The sequence below is a fragment of the Aphelocoma coerulescens genome, assembly GCF_041296385.1.
Source record: "Aphelocoma coerulescens isolate FSJ_1873_10779 chromosome W unlocalized genomic scaffold, UR_Acoe_1.0 ChrW_unloc_scaf_3, whole genome shotgun sequence".
Taxonomy (NCBI): domain Eukaryota; kingdom Metazoa; phylum Chordata; class Aves; order Passeriformes; family Corvidae; genus Aphelocoma; species Aphelocoma coerulescens.
Window position 1 is genome coordinate 2083333 of NW_027184082.1, and position 15565 is coordinate 2098897.

Consider the following 15565-nt stretch of genomic DNA (forward strand, 5'->3'; position numbering starts at 1 on the left):
TCTACAGGATAAGATTGTTGTACCTAAGACTCTGCAGTATTCTTTTTCCACAGTTCTTCTCATCAAGTCCTCTATGCTGAATTCCTTCTCTTACCAAAAAGCCTCTAAAGTGGCTTGTACTTTCTCTGAGTGGCTACCAAAAACAGAAGGAAAGCCTGACAACCAGATCTACCCCGAAGAAACAACACAAGTACACATCAAATCTTTCCCTGAGAGCCATACAGATGGAATCTTGTGCTCTCCTGCTGCCAAGGTACATTCTGCGAAGCCCAGCATACTCCCACTCTCAAAAGGCTGACATGAGTCAATCTGGGAAAACAGCTCTCCATAGCCAGAGCACACAAGCCTGATACATAGGAAATTACCATAGAAGTAATGTGTCAATTCTTTTAAGTTGTTCTGAGATGAAGACATGACAAAGGGCAAGGGAGAGGAATGTACCTAAATTAAAGGTGAATTAAATGCTTATGGAATCAAAGGATAACCAACAAATGCTAAAAAAGAAGTGTTTAAAGAAAAAAATGGGAGAGTTCAATTTCAGGATATGAAATCATTGGTGCCAGTCCTGCACCAATACTACCATCTCACCTCTCACACGGTCGCGTTTCCCACGGTCTGAAGGCCTGTCTCCTTGATTGTTGTCGACTCCATTCTCTTCAGCTCTGACTGTGGAGAGAGGACAGCTTAAGAGACTCATGCATGAGACAGTATAGCCATCTGCTTAACCTAAACCTCAAAAAAAGGCAAGATTTTAAAGTGGGCTGGTTAACAGATGTCAGTCACCCCTCTTCTTCGGGGGCCTAGCTACAAGCAAGTTATGTTTACTTTGCACTAGACCATTAGGAAGCAACACATCTAAGAGGAAAATGCCCCTCAGCAGACACACTTCTGTTGGGTTGGGGTTTTGGGGGAGAAAGGCAGTGTTTTGCAGCCTACACTATTAATTATGGCCTCACCTCTTTAACAAGGTAGGAAATAAAGCTGCGTCATACTATGCTTCCTCAATAACAGGCTGTGTGGCAAGTGAAAGAATAAGAGACAACCAAGAACACCAATTCTTTTGTCTGCCCATACCATATTCCTGTACAACCAGGGAAACTTAAAACAACTCTCCTCTGTATATAAATCAGAGGGATTACAACTGGGTGAAGGTAAGGCATTAGAAAAGCACTAAGCACTGCACCTTTAATATTTCACAGAAAACTCCTGAGGAAGTACTCCATAAGATGGCTGGCTCTTTGAAGGAAGGAGAAAGAAAAAAAGAAAAAACAAACAAACAAAAAAAAAAAAACCCCAAACCTGACCACTTAAAACACTGTTGAGATTTTGTACTGCATGACTTTTCCTAATGGCAGCAACAAAACCATTAATACTTGCACTGGGAAGAGCTGTCGAGATTTGGTAACAACCTGAAAAAAATCTTTAATTCCAGTTTACAAAGAGACAAGCAGTATCTGGCTCTGTCAAAAATTTTGCCCCTCACTTTCATTTTGATGGATCTGATTTCAATTTTTCTAAGCATAGCTGCAAGTTTTATGACTATTTTTTCCTATCTTTGTCATTATTTTACAAAGATTTACAATGTCTTCACTGGCACAATATTTGAAGATATTACAATAATTAAAAGAATTGGTTAATATTGTAAATTCTTTTCCTGCTTTTAAGTCAAAAGCTAAACATATTTTTTCATTGGTGTTTCTCTGCTCATCTATCAGTGCATATCGCCCTTACAGGCAATTTATATAGGTTTGATACTGATGATAAAACTTAAAAAGAAAAAAAGCAATGTGCATCCAATGGTGATCTAATGTGATGCTACCTAACTTGGAAACATCAGTTTGCTTTTGTACAATGTATTTTTGCACCTGTATAAGCTGTAGAAAAATTTTAAACATTTCAACCCACAAAGAACTTTCTGTGTTGTAGAAACTCACCTTTGGTTGGCTTATGAGTAACATATGCTAGAGAGTAATAATGATCCCAGTCTTTTCATTCCCCTTATAAAAAGATGAGAACATCTTCAGGTTCTCCCACTCATAAAAGGAGATGTAATCAAAGCTGGATAATTTTTTCATTAAAAGAAAAAAAAGTGTATCAGCTGTGCAGCAACATACTTGCTTCTCAAGAAGTTTTACAGAGAGTCAATTCTAAAACTTAAAAAAGAACAGCAATTTGTACAAGATCAATTAATCAAAAAAGGACAGAAATTTAAATTTAGTGTCTTTGGATAAACACAGACCATCCCAAAACCAAGTCACAGACACATTGAGCATACCTGTTGCATAAACAGGTTATGATCCCTTCAGTGCTGAGCTATAGCTCAGACACTTTACTCTATTAAGCATTTGCTCTTAACTCAGCCAGTTTCAGCTGCAAGAAAAGTGTCTGAATCTTTAAAAATGAACCCTTATACATACACTCTCGGCCACGGCTGCCTCCTCTTCCCCGTCTGTTGGAACTTCCCCATCCACGGCTCATTTCTCTGTCCCCTCGTTTCTCTCTGTTCTCTTTGTTTTCCAAACCTTCTTTTCCAAGGTTTTTCTTCTTTCCCCCTACAGTCTCCCAAGAAGTCTATTTGGATAGAATAGAATTAGATACAAAAGTCAAAAAGGAAGAGACAGCTCTCAATGCATGCTTCTACCTCACATCCCTCCAGTTCATGGGAAAAAAAGAGCCATACATACATATTACACTGATACAAATGGAAACATAAGCTGTATTTTTTGAAAGAAATGAAAAAGGAACAAGTTTTAAAAGTTGGATTTTCTTATGAAATGTGAGAATCCTAAATATTTCTGGCTATAAAGGACTTTTACTAGTTCAAGGAAGCCTAGATATGACTACAACACAGAAAATCTGCAAAGCAAGCAAGTTTCCCTCTCAACTACCTCCATAAATATAGCAAGGGAGCACGTACAGAGCTATCCTTTTCTCCAAAGGAAATGAAAAAATGCTTATAAGTATCACTGAACAATAGACTGCTGAGAGTAAATACACAGCCGGGGGAACCACTATCCAGATGTACTAGAATTCAAGCACCAAGAGACAGAATAGCAAAACAATAACTTGGGAAAACTGAAGCTTTAGCTTTAATATAAAATTCCATCTTTAAAATAAATTCAGGGATCATATCAGCTCTATAGAAATTGAAAATAAAACAATTAAAACACTCATCAAGAATAGCACAGCAACTCATTTTATGCAATTTCACAGTTAGTCGATTGAGCTGTTAGCTGCGAAGGAAAGAAGAAAAGTATTATTTGCAAACCATTAAGATGGCAGATAGGTTTATGTATATGCCACCATCTCTAGGGGCTTTTAGCCTAGGGAAGGTATTTGAGAGGTAAAATTGCATATGCAAATGAGATGGCATCAACTGTGAAGCACTACAAAAAGCCATGACTTCTGACAGGCACCTGTATTCAACAAAAAAGGTTGGCTATCAATAGTTTCAGGTCCTGTCCTATCTCTTCTCAATTCAGACAACAGCAACTCAGCAGCCCTCACAAGGTAGGCAATGACCAGATAGTCCAATATGCCTATAACTAAGGAAACTAATTCTATTGAGAAAGCAGGTAACAAAGCAGGTTACAAGTATAAACTCAATGTTTCAGTATCTCCTTTGAGACAATAAGTACAAAAAAAAAAAAATTCTCTTTTTTTTTTTTTTTTTACATGATATAGGTGAGAAAAAAGGTTGAAATCACTTTTCAATTTCATCGCCAGTATAGAAGACTATATCATCATAAACCAACTTAGGAGAAGCACAGACAGCACAGATTAAAAGTACAAAACTCTGTGTTTGAGCAACACTGCATTATTTGTGAGGCAGAAACTGTCTCCCCCAGTAACTATCAAATGGCTTCATCTGCCAAAGCCTGTGTAACTGTATTATGTATTAAAACACTCCTAGAGCTTTAGTTATTTCAATGAAGAAAAAAAAAGAACCTGCACTGACAACTGAAGATCCAAATCTATAAATTTCAGAATGCACTACTATTTTACTGATGGGCATGGTGCCAAAAATCTTGAACCATCGCAAGAAATACCCAAAACTGGATGAGTCTGCAAAGCTGAAGAGGAAGCAGACTCTCCTTAGTAAGGTTTTACATGGTGTTGGGGTTTTAGTTTAGTCCTAGGGTTTTTTTTCCTGTTAAAGGAATTTTTCCCATATGCATGGTGCTAGGGGACAAATGGCTGTGCTTAAGGAAGACAAAGGACCTGGCTGCTCTTTTTGTTTCACCTGGGGGTGTGGGCAGTTCGGTCTCAGTGTTCAGAGAGAGAGGAACTGCTGGTTCTTTTGCGGCCGCTTTTCTTTCTGCTGGAAACAACACCGGGAACCCAAAGCCGCTTTCCCTGCCCCGCTGGAGGCCGGGCTGTGGCCGCCCTGCCCTGCCGTTGCTTCGAGCCTTCGCTACGTTGTAGCCGTGCTCGCCCTGCCTGCCCAGACCTCCGGGGGGTTCCCCGCTTGGATATATTGCGTCTGCCACCCGGGATTTGTGCTCGACCCTGCTGCTCCAGCCTGCCGCTCCAGCCTGCTGTTCCCGAAAGTCCAGCCTAACACCGGGGCCAGCTGCCCAGGGGTTTGTGAAACCTTTGCTCCATCCTTCCCCAGGACCCCAGACCACCAGTGCCGCGTGCTTCCTGAGCTCGCTCCGAAGTGCCCCCTGCAGCCGCAAGGAAACCATCACACCTGCCCTGCTCACCGGGAGCCGCCAGCGCCCCTGCCGGCTGCAAGCAGAACTGCACCCAAGGGGAAAAGGGCCCAACAGCCGAGAAGGCTGGCACTGGGTTTGTGATTGTTTGCTGTTACTGCCATAGTTATTGTTGTTTGTTTGACTGGTTATATATATAATAGTAAAGAACTGTTATTCCTATTTCCCACATCTTTGCCTAAAAAGCCCTTGATTTCAAAATTATAATAACTCGGAGGGAAAGGGGATTGCATCTGCCATTCCAAGGGGGGCTCCTGCCTTCCTTAGCAGACACCTGTCTTTCAAACCAAGACAGATATTGGCGCCCAACAGTGGGGCCTGAGGGGATTAAGAGAGAGAGGTAAAAAAGGAATAACAGTTCCTGGATAACTTAATTTTGTGTGCTGTATATAGGAACCTTGTTAGGCAGCACTATGTGGTCTACTTTACCCTGGTTCGGGTGGCAGATGGTCGTGGCTATATTCTTCCCCGTTGCAGCTCCTTACCTAAACATGGGTCCTCTGACTAAGGCTACCATTGCTGTTATCCAGTTTGTGCTATGGGTCGAGAAGGTGAAGAATTCATGGGTTTTTAACGTTCTCCGGAATGTGGGCACATGGATAAAGGGCTATCACACACTAAGTGCATGTTTTTGGGGTTATGTTAAAAATGGTACTTTCTGTGAGGAAATGACACCAGGGGAAGTTTTCTCCCAACCCCTCAACCAGTTCTTTGGGCTTACCCCACCAATTTTCGAAGGGTTTAGATTCCCTCTGAGTACTAACCAACTGGTGCTGGTAGGCCTACTCTATTTAGCACTCAAGGATAAGCTGAGATTGGCTTGGATAACTACTTAGACACTGGCCCCAGAGACTAGAGATCCTACCCCAGAGCCTGATCCTGCCCCAGAACCTGACACGGCCCCAAACACCAGAGATCCTACCCCAGAGCCTGACCCAGTCCCAGAGCCTGACACAGCCCCAGACACTAGAGACCCTGCCCCACAGCCTGACCCTACCCCACAGCCTGATACCGCCCAACAGCCCACCTCAGAAATGGACTATCCGAACTGGGTGGGGGTACTGGTGAAGGGGATGCAGGAGATGCACCAGGAGATATGCCAGGAGAAGGGCCAGGTGCACAAGGGGATATGCCAGGAGATGGGTCAGGTGCGCCAGGGGATATGCCAAGTGCTAAGGGAATACACCTCCTCAGCTAGTGAAAAACCCTCTCCCTGCCCCAAAGAGGGTGAGTCCGATGGTGCAGCAGTGGAACCCACGGATCTTACAACCATCCAGGTTCCAGCTGAACCACAAGGTCAACCACAGCCAGCAGCAGTCGCCCCTGTGCAAAGGAGGAAGTATAAGACCAAATCAGTATGACCAGTTAATGATGATGGGGAACCAGGGCCCTCACAACCAGCAGGAGAGCCAGAGCCTGAAATCATCACTGAGTCCCTGTCGCACAACAGTCTCCGTGGTATGCGAAAAGACATTGTGCGGCGGGGGGCGCGAGCCTTATACCACCTGGCTGCTTCAGGTTTGGGACCTTATGGGCACAGGTGTGCAACTGGATAGTGGTGAGGCAAGGTAGCTGGGATTGTTGACCCAGGACCCAGGTGTGGACCAGATATTTGTGAGGGAGTCAGGGCCCCTTTCTCTCTGGGCGTGGCTCTTAATGAGTGTGAGAGAAAGGTTCGTTCACAAAGAAAGAATGCAGGAGTACCATCATAGAATGCAGTGGAAGACACTCAAGGAAGGGATCAAGCACCTAAGAGAGGTGGCAGTATTAGAGGTACTCTTTGAGAGGGATGGACAGTACGATAATGACCCCGATAAGGTCAGGTGCACAGGACAGATGATGTGAAACCTGGCAAAGCTAGGGCCATGGCAATACACCACCTTCATTGCAACAACTGATGCTGACAATAACAGAGAAACAGTGGGCTCTGTCGCCAACAAGCTCAGGAATTATGACGGTATGGTCAATGATCCGCTGAAAGCTCATGTCTCTGCTGTGGTCCACTATTACAGCTGGTGGAGGGGCTCAGCAGCTCTGACCCAGGAAGAGATGACCGGTCCGGGGAGATGGTCCCGAAAGGAATCGCCTTCCTGAAGTCCGGTGTCTTCCCTCAGCTGCTGGCAGGGAGGCCCTTGCAGAGACTGTCAGCTCTTTAGTGATTATCAGCTCGTGATTCCAGCTCAGCTCTGCAGGGCAGCCTCCAGGCCAAGCCAGACCAGAGAGAGAGATGAGAAGGCTCGTGTGGCTGGTTCCGCACAGAGGTAGCGTTATTATGGGTCCCCTCCGGTGAAGGGGGGAGCCAGGGACGAGAACCCTCTCTCTGGGAAGGGCCCCAAAGAGCTTCCTTTTATAGGGATACAGGGGATCAGTAAGGGACCAATCGATTACAGAAAATCTGGGATGGGAACAGACCAATGGGTTACAGAATGATCTGCATAGTGTCTCCTAAAGGATTGTGGGCCTGCCTTTCCTCGCCGTGACCAAAGTGGTTACCTTTCCAGGGAGTCCTGCTGGGAGATTGCTCAATCTCCTTATCTCAGCAGACGTCCCTTCAGGGCATGGGCTAGGCATACCCCACAGTCCAGGACCTCAAAGAGGAGATGAAGGAGATAAGGGAAGAGGTGAGGAAGATCAGTGGGGCACCAGTGCAAGTCACAGGCCCCCAAGTCAGAGCCCGTCGTCCCCCTGCTAGAGAGAGAGGATACACCCCACAAGCTGAGCTGTGGATTTTCCTGTGTGAGCATTAGGAAGACATGAGAAGGTGGAATGGGAAACCCACCTCTGTCCTGGCAGCGCAGGTGCGTGAACTCAAGGAGGGAGGCACTAACCGAGGGGGTTCCACGAAGGTGAAAGTAGCCTCAGCCTCCCGTGACCGAGCTGCCAGGTATTACAGAAGGGAAGATGATATGTCAGATCCCCTTGAAGGTACCTTGAGCATATACACCCAGGGAAAGAATGATAACCAGGGCTAGAGGGGCCCCCCCTCTAGCCAGGAAGAGGCACGGGAGAACCGGGTTTTCTGGATGGTGTGGATTCGATGGCCTGGCACATCAGAGCCAAAAAATATGATGCATTGGTTGATACTGGGGCACAGTGTACTTTAATGCCATCGGGACATGTGGGGGCAGAACCTGTATCCATTGCTGGGGTGACCGGGGGATCACAGCAGTTGACCCTGTTGGAAGCTAAGGTGAGCCTGACTGGGAAGGAGTGGCAAAAGCATCCGATTGTGACCGGCCCAGAGACCCAGTGTATTCAGGGCATAGACTTCCTCCGGAATGGCTATTACAAAGACCCGAAAGGACTCAGGCGGGCATTTGGGATTGCTGCTGTGGAGGCAGAGGGCATTAGGCTATTGAACACCCTGCCTGGACTATCAGAGAATCCTTCTGCAGTTGGGCTCCTGAAAGTGGAAGACCAACAAGTGCCAATTGCCACCTCGACATTGCACTGATGGCAGTATCGGACAAATCGAGATGCTGTGATTCCCATCCACAAGATGATCCGCGAGCTGGAGAGCCAAGGGGTGGTCAGCAAGACCCACTCACCCTTCAATAGCCCCATTTGGCCAGTGCACAAGTCTGATGGGGAATGGAGATTGACTGTGGACTATCGTGCCTTGAATGAAGTAACTCCACTGCTGAGTGCTGCTGTGCCAGACATGCTGGAGCTTCAGTACGAGCTGGAACCCAAAGCAGCGAAGTGGTATGCCACTATTGACATTGCTAATGCATTTTTCTCCATTCCTCTGGCAGCAGAGTGCAGGCCTCAGTTTGCTTTCACCTGGAGGGTGTGCAGTATACCTGGAACCGACTGCCCCAGGAGTGGAAGCACAGTCCCACCATCTGCCATGGACTGATCCAGGCTGCACTGGAAAAGGGTGAGGCTCCAGAACATCTGCTGTACATTGATGACATCATTGTGTGGGGAACACCGCAACAGAAGTGTTTGAGAAAGGAGAGAATAATCCAAGATCTCCTGGAAGCCGGCTTTGCCATCAAGAAGATCAAAGTCAAGGGACCTGCCCGAGAGATCCAGTTCCTGGGAGTAAAGTGGCAAGATGGACGACGTCAGATTCCCACCAAGATCATCAATAAGATCACAGCAATGTCTCCACCGACCAACAAGAAGGAAAGCCAAGCTTTCCTAGGTGCCATAGGTTTCTGGAGAATGCACATTCCTGAGTACAGACAGATCGTGAGTCTTCTCTATCTTGTTACCCACAAGAAGAACGATTTCCACTGGGCCCAGAACAGCAGCAACCCTTCACCCAGATGAAGCAGGAAATTGCTCATGTGGTAGCCCTTGGACAGTCAGGACAGGACCAGAGGTGAAGAACGTGTTCTACTCTGCAGCCAGGAGCAATGGTCTGACCTGGAGCCTCTGGCAGAAGGTACCTGGTGAGACTCAGGGCCGACCACTGGGATTCTGGAGCCGAAGCTACAGAGGGTCTGAAGCCAACTACACTCCCACAGAGACGGAAATCTTGGCAGCTTATTGTATTAGCTTGAAAACAAACCAGTGGGAGGCACCAAGTCAGAATAACAATTTAATGGAAATTAAAGAAAAGGAAAAAAAGTAAAAGAAAACACTGGTTCAAACTGACATAGTCAAGATACAACCTGAGTCCCTGTTAGGCAGGGTGGTGGTAGCAGTCTGGTAGAATGGTGGCTGCAGTCCTCTGAAGCGGTGATCCTGTAGTAAAGAGGTCTGCTCTTCCTCAGAAAGTCCAGTGGTGGCTGTGTAGCTCCTGTCCTCTGGAAATCCAGTGGAAAGGGTTGTCTCTGGTGTTCAGAGTCCCAGATTATATCCACGATGGGATGCTTGGTTCCTCCCTCTGGGTGGAGCATCTCACAATGAGGTAATGAGTCATGAGGCCAAGTGTTGATCAGGCTCATTAACAGAAGATAGTCCTGAGGGAGTTATCTCTGAGTCATGCGGCAGGACAATGATGGGCCATCAACAGAAAGATATTCTGGGGGGAGGAGGCAAGGAAACACTGCCCCACCTGATTTCAACAGCTCATGAGGATGGTAATAGAATACACTGCAACCCAGAACACTTATGAAGGAGTCCAAGCTGCCCTAGAAGTAATTGGCACAGAGGCACAACTCCTCCTGGCACCCTGACTACCGGTGCTGGGGTGGATGTTCAAAGGAAAGGTTCCTTCCACGCATCACGCCACCAACGCTACTTGGAGCAAATGGATTGCCCTCATCACGCAGCGCACCCGAATTGGAAACCCAAGTCGTCCTGGGATCTTGGAAATAATTACGAACTGGCCGGAAGGTGAGACTTTTGGGTTATCTTCTGAAGAAGAAGAGGAGCAGGTGACGCGTGCCGAAGAAGCCCCACCATATAATGAACGAGCTACCAGAGAGTGAAAGACAATATGCCCTCTTCACTGATGGTTCCGGCCGAATTGTAGGCACTAGCCGGAAATGGAAAGCCGCTGTATGGAGCCCCACATGACAAGTTGCACAGGCTACTGAAGGAGACGAGGGATCGAGCCAATTTGCTGAGCTAAAAGCCGTTCAATTAGCTCTGGACACAGCTGAAAGAGAGAAGTGGCCAAAGCTCTACCTCTACACTGATTCATGGATGGTAGCCAATGCTCCGTGGGGTTGGCTGGAAAGGTGGAAGAAGGAAAACTGGCAGCGCAGAGGAAAACCAATCTGGGCTGCTGAGGAGTGGAAAGGCATTGCCACTCGGGTAGAGAAACTATCCATGAAAATCCGTCATGTAGATGCTCACGTCCCCAAGAGCTGGGCTAACGAAGAACATCGTAACAACAAACAGGTAGATCAGGCTGCGAAAATAGAAGTGTCCCAGATAGACTTGGATTGGCAACACAAAGGAGAGTTGTTCCTAGCTCGATGGGCCCATGATGCCTCAGGCCATCAGGGCAGAGATGCCACCTATAAGTGGGCACGAGATCGAGGGGTGGATCTAACCATGGACAGTATCTCCCAGGTGATCCATGACTGTGAGACATGCGCTGCGATCAAGCAGGCCAAGCGGGTGAAGCCCCTGTGGTATGGTGGGCGGTGGTCCAAATACAAGTATGGGGAGGCCTGGCAGATTGATTACATCACACTGCCCCAAACACGCCAAGGCAAGCGCTATGTGCTCACAATGGTAGAAGCCACCACAGGATGGCTGGAGACCTACCCTATGCCTCATGCTACTGCCCGGAACACCATCCTGGGCCTTGAAAAGCAAGTCCTCTGGAGGTATGGCACCCCTGAGAGGATCGAGTCAGACAATGGGACTCATTTCAAGAACAGCCTTATAAACACCTGGGCTAGAGAACATGGCATTGAGTGGGTGTACCACATCCCTTACCATGCACCAGCAGCTGGGAAGGTTGAGCGGTGTAATGGATTGCTTAAAACCACCTTGAAGGCACTGGGTGGGGGGACTTTCAAAAACTGGGAGGTGCATTTAGCAAGAGCCTCGTGGTTAGTTAACACCCGAGGCTCCACCAGCCGAGCAGGCCTTGCCCAATCAAACTCCTACAAACGACAGACGGGGATAAGGTTCCAGTGGTGCACGTGAGAGGTATGCTTGGAAAAACTGTCTGGGTTAAGTCTGCCTTGAGCAAAGACAAACCCATCCGTGGGGTTGGTTTTGCTCAGGGACCAGGTTGCACCTGGTGGGTGATGCAAAAGGATGGAGAGACCCGATGCATACCTCAAGGGGACCTTGTTTTAGGATGCACTACCCATGGCTCTGTACTTGTATCAGTATCAGCATGTATATATGTATATAATTCGGGTGATGCATGTATTTATATGGTTCAAAGGTTTAAGTTTCATGTAACATGTTAGTATGGGAAAATTTGGGGTGGATAATGTTGGGGTTTTAGTTTAGTCCTAGCTTTTCTTTCCTGTTTGTAGATACAAAAATGCTGCTAGCAAGGATTTTCTTGCTATTTTCTAAGTCCGTGAGAGACTTTTCTCTCTCACAGAAGAGGTGGCAGGGAATGTAAACAACCAAGACACCTGCAACCTTGAAAAGTCTTGTTTATGGTATAGTAGAAAAATATTTTGACAATGGATGTCTTAGGATTTTAGCCAATCACCCCCAAGGGGTGGCTGGTCCTTTGTCCAATTAGACTAAGAAGAAAAAAGTCTATAAAAGAGTTTGTAAAATAATTAAATAAATCAATCTTGCTGCACAATTCCTGCCTGCTGGATCTTCTCTCCTCCTCCTCTTTATGGCTGCGGGACACGGTGATATACCGTAGGAACCAGGCTTGCGGTAATACCTGTTAAAGGAATTTTTCCCATATGCATGGTGCTAGGGGACAAATGGCTGTGCTTAAGGAAGACAAAGGACCTGGCTGCTCTTTTTGTTTCACCTGGGGGTGTGGGCAGTTCGGTCTCGCCGTTCGGAGAGAGAGGAACTGCTGGTTCTTTTTCGGCTGCTTTTCTTTCTGCTGGAAACAACACCGGGATCCCAAAGCCGCTTTCCCTGCCCCGCTGGAGGCCGGGCCATGGCTGCGTTGTAGCCGTGCTCGCCCTGCCTGCCCAGGCCCCTGGGGGGTTCCCTGCTTGGATACATCGCGTCTGCCATCTGGGATTGGTGCTCGTCCCTGTGCCTCCAGCCTGCTGTTCCCGAGAGTCTGGCTGGACACCGGGGCCAGCTGCCCAGGGGTTTGTGAAACCTTTGTTCCATCCTTCCCCAGGACCCCAGACCACCGGTGCTGCATGCTTCCTGAGCTCGCTCCAGAGCGCCCCCTGCAGCCGCAAGGAAGCCATCGCACCTGCCCTGCTCACCGGGAGCCGCCAGCGCCCCTGCCAGCTGCAAGCAGAACTGCACCCAAGGGGAAAAGGGCCCAACAGCCGAGAAGGCTGGCACTGGGTTTGTGATTGTTTGCTGTTACTGCCATAGTTATTGTTGTTTGTTTGACTGGTTATATATATAATGGTAAAGAACTGTTATTCCTATTTCCCACATCTTTGCCTAAAAGCCCTTGATTTCAAAATTATAATAACTCGGAGGGAAAGGGGTTACATCTGCCACTCCAAGGGAGGCTTCTGCCTTCCTTAGCAGACACCTGTCTTTCAAACCAAGACACATGGCTTGGGAAGCATCAGTAAAAGGATGACAATGAAAGCATCAGATCCATGTTTTCCCACAGTATAATTTTGAGGAAAGCCTCAAAATTTGGGCATGTCCTTTCAGATACAGTATGATGCTACCTCTGGGCATGGGAATCCATCACAGACTATTGAAGCTGTCTTTTTGCAATCAATTAGCTCCCATACAAGTTCAGCTGAGGATGCCTGAGGCAACCAAAATTACAGCTGTGTGTTGGGGTCCATCCCCCCTGCCATGTTGTCCTGGGAGAGGGGCCCTGGGGGGGAGGCATGGGGTTTCCCTGCCCCTGGTCAGCCTCATTCTCCATTGGTTGTTTTGTGTTCCCCTGTGCGGGCAAGGACCCTCGGGTTCCGTGACTGTAACAGTTCCTCGGCAGATCCCAGCCATGCGGCTGGAGAAATAAACATCTCTGAAACATCTATCAAGAATCTGTCCATATATATTTCTTTTCCACAGGCTGCCTTGTTTGATATGCATGTAACAGTAATCCCCACTGTAGCAAATGGTAGAGAATTGCGGGCAAGACACCGATCCCTAAGGACAGAAAATTCGTGAGTAAAAACCACTCTAGATCTCTCTCTTCTCACCTTGGTTTGGATATTCTCTTTTGACTATGGAAGAATCGTAGGAAATGCGGCTCTCTGAACCACAGAAAGAAATGTATCTAGAAGTTAAAGAAATCCTTGAACAAAAAAACAAGAAAGTATTTGTTCCGGGAGATCTAGAACATTTTTTTAACTGGCTTTTCAAAAATGTCTTCTATATTTCTCGAGACTTACTTTTTGATATTGATCCCCCTGGAACTAGTCACGGGTGTTTTTGGTACAAGATCTGGGATAAGATAAGGGATCAAACAGAACATGGACTAGTGACAGAAGCTGTCCGTGGATTAATTGTAATCAGTGAAGCTCTTGAGGAGCATTTGTATGGTCCTATTACCCCTAGAGCAGAGGATGGCCATAATCCCATGGCCGAGACCGCGCGGTGGCCATCCCAGGAGCACGTGACTGCAGCCGTGCCAGTGGAGGTGCCTGCGCTGAATGCGCCCGGCCCCCTCGGGAGCGCGCGCCTTATTGCTAACCCCATCCCTGTCTCGGGGTCCCCTGACACACGACTGCGAGTGAGGAAGCAATGCTGTAGGCGCCGCGGGTGCCATGGGTCACGAGCAGCCAGGAACTGGGGGTCGGCATGGAAGCCCGCTCTGAGCACACGGCTCAGAGAGCCCTGTGGAGGGAGAAGCAGCGGTTTCCATAGCGACATGAGAAGCCATGCAGCGCGGAGATGAAACGAGGCTGCACTCAAAGCAGCGTGGAGTTCGCAGAGCGGAACCGCTCACAGGGCGCGGGGCCGGCGGCGATGGCAACGCAGGGCCGCGCAGAGCCCAGACACGCGCCGGAGCAGCGCCGCTCGGAGGGCACAGAGCAGTCGCAACTTGGGGGCCCGGATGAGACTTTGGAGTCAGCGAGGTAGCAGCCACGGGGGACCAGCAGCCACAACAAACACGCAAGCATGTGATAGGAGAAGTTGTAGCCACGAAAATCACAGGAACTGTGAAATGGTACAATGTAAAAAACAACTATGGATTTATAACACAAGATGATACAGGGGAAGATTTATTCATCCATAAAACTGCCATTAAAAGGAATAACCCTAAAAATTACCTGCAAAGTGTAGGAGATGGGGAAGTTGTACAATTTGATATAGTACAAGGAAAGAAGGGTTTACAAGCAGCAAATGTTACTGGGCCTGGGGGTATTCCAGTCAAAGGCAGCCGTTACGCACAAAATTATAAACAATATCCATCCCAGACACTTTCCTACCCACAACCTACTTTCCCCTTTTACCCTATACCCAATATGAACCCCTTTCTAAGTTTACCCCACCCCCAGTTTATTCCTAATCCGTTTTTCACCCCATGGCTTCCCTATACAATTCCTTTTCCCTACAACTCCTCTCCAATGCCGAGTGGGGGATGAAAAGGGGGAGGGAAGAAATTAAACCCTCTCCTGCCTCAGTTTCCCCACAAAGCATGCCTGGAGAGTCCTGTCTCCCTTCTGTCAGCCTTAAGATGTTCCAGACAATCTGTTTGGACATTTAAAGGCTCAGGAAGGTGGCTTGTTTTGTTTTAAAACTGTTCTTGTTATGTTTATCCAGTTGTTTTCAATCTCCTTTTATTAAAATAAAATGGGTGAAATGTCAGGATCCCTCCCCCCTGTCATGTAGCCCCGGGACAGGGGCCCTGGGGCGAGAGGCACAGGGCTTCCCTGCCCCTGTGAAATATAGATTTAGAAGAAACATAAAGATTTTAGTTATAGGCTAGCTGTGTTGGAATGGGTGGAATAGGAAAGAATTTGGGCCCAGTGAGAGTTAATTAAAATAGTTAGGAGAGCTGGACCTGAAATAGGGTTTTAGATGTTAGGAACTGATTACCAAATAACTGATGATCTGTCAATTGCATGTTTGCTTAGCTGTGTTTAGAATGAGTAGAAACATTGATAAGTTGGTCTAGGGAACAAGGACAATTACCAATTTCCTCCCTTTGTGGGAACCCATCCAAAAGTCATGCAAGAAGAAACTTACAGGCCACTAAAGTAATTAGGATTGCTAAAGTTCAGAAAGGCGAAAAAGGTCAAAATGAGGGAGATGAGTTACTTCATCTTTTTTGGGACCACTGACCCAATTCAAGACCACCAACTAAATTCAGAACACACACTACGCATGCTTAATGACATTTAAGCTCATTT

General features: G+C 47.3%; 1 protein-coding gene across 7 annotated transcripts in view; it reads right to left on the reverse strand.

Moving 5' to 3' along the window:
- Positions 1–15565, reverse strand: part of LOC138102868 (ubiquitin-associated protein 2-like) — a 295204-nt gene that overhangs the window by 212173 nt on the left and 67466 nt on the right. For all 7 annotated transcript variants that reach the window (XM_069000627.1, XM_069000633.1, XM_069000632.1 and 4 more), the window contains exons 5-6: positions 2418–2571; positions 589–666 (exon numbers count right to left, since the gene is read on the reverse strand). In XM_069000627.1, coding sequence (XP_068856728.1) covers positions 589–666; positions 2418–2571 — 232 coding nt within the window. The remainder of the gene's footprint in view (positions 1–588; positions 667–2417; positions 2572–15565) is intronic.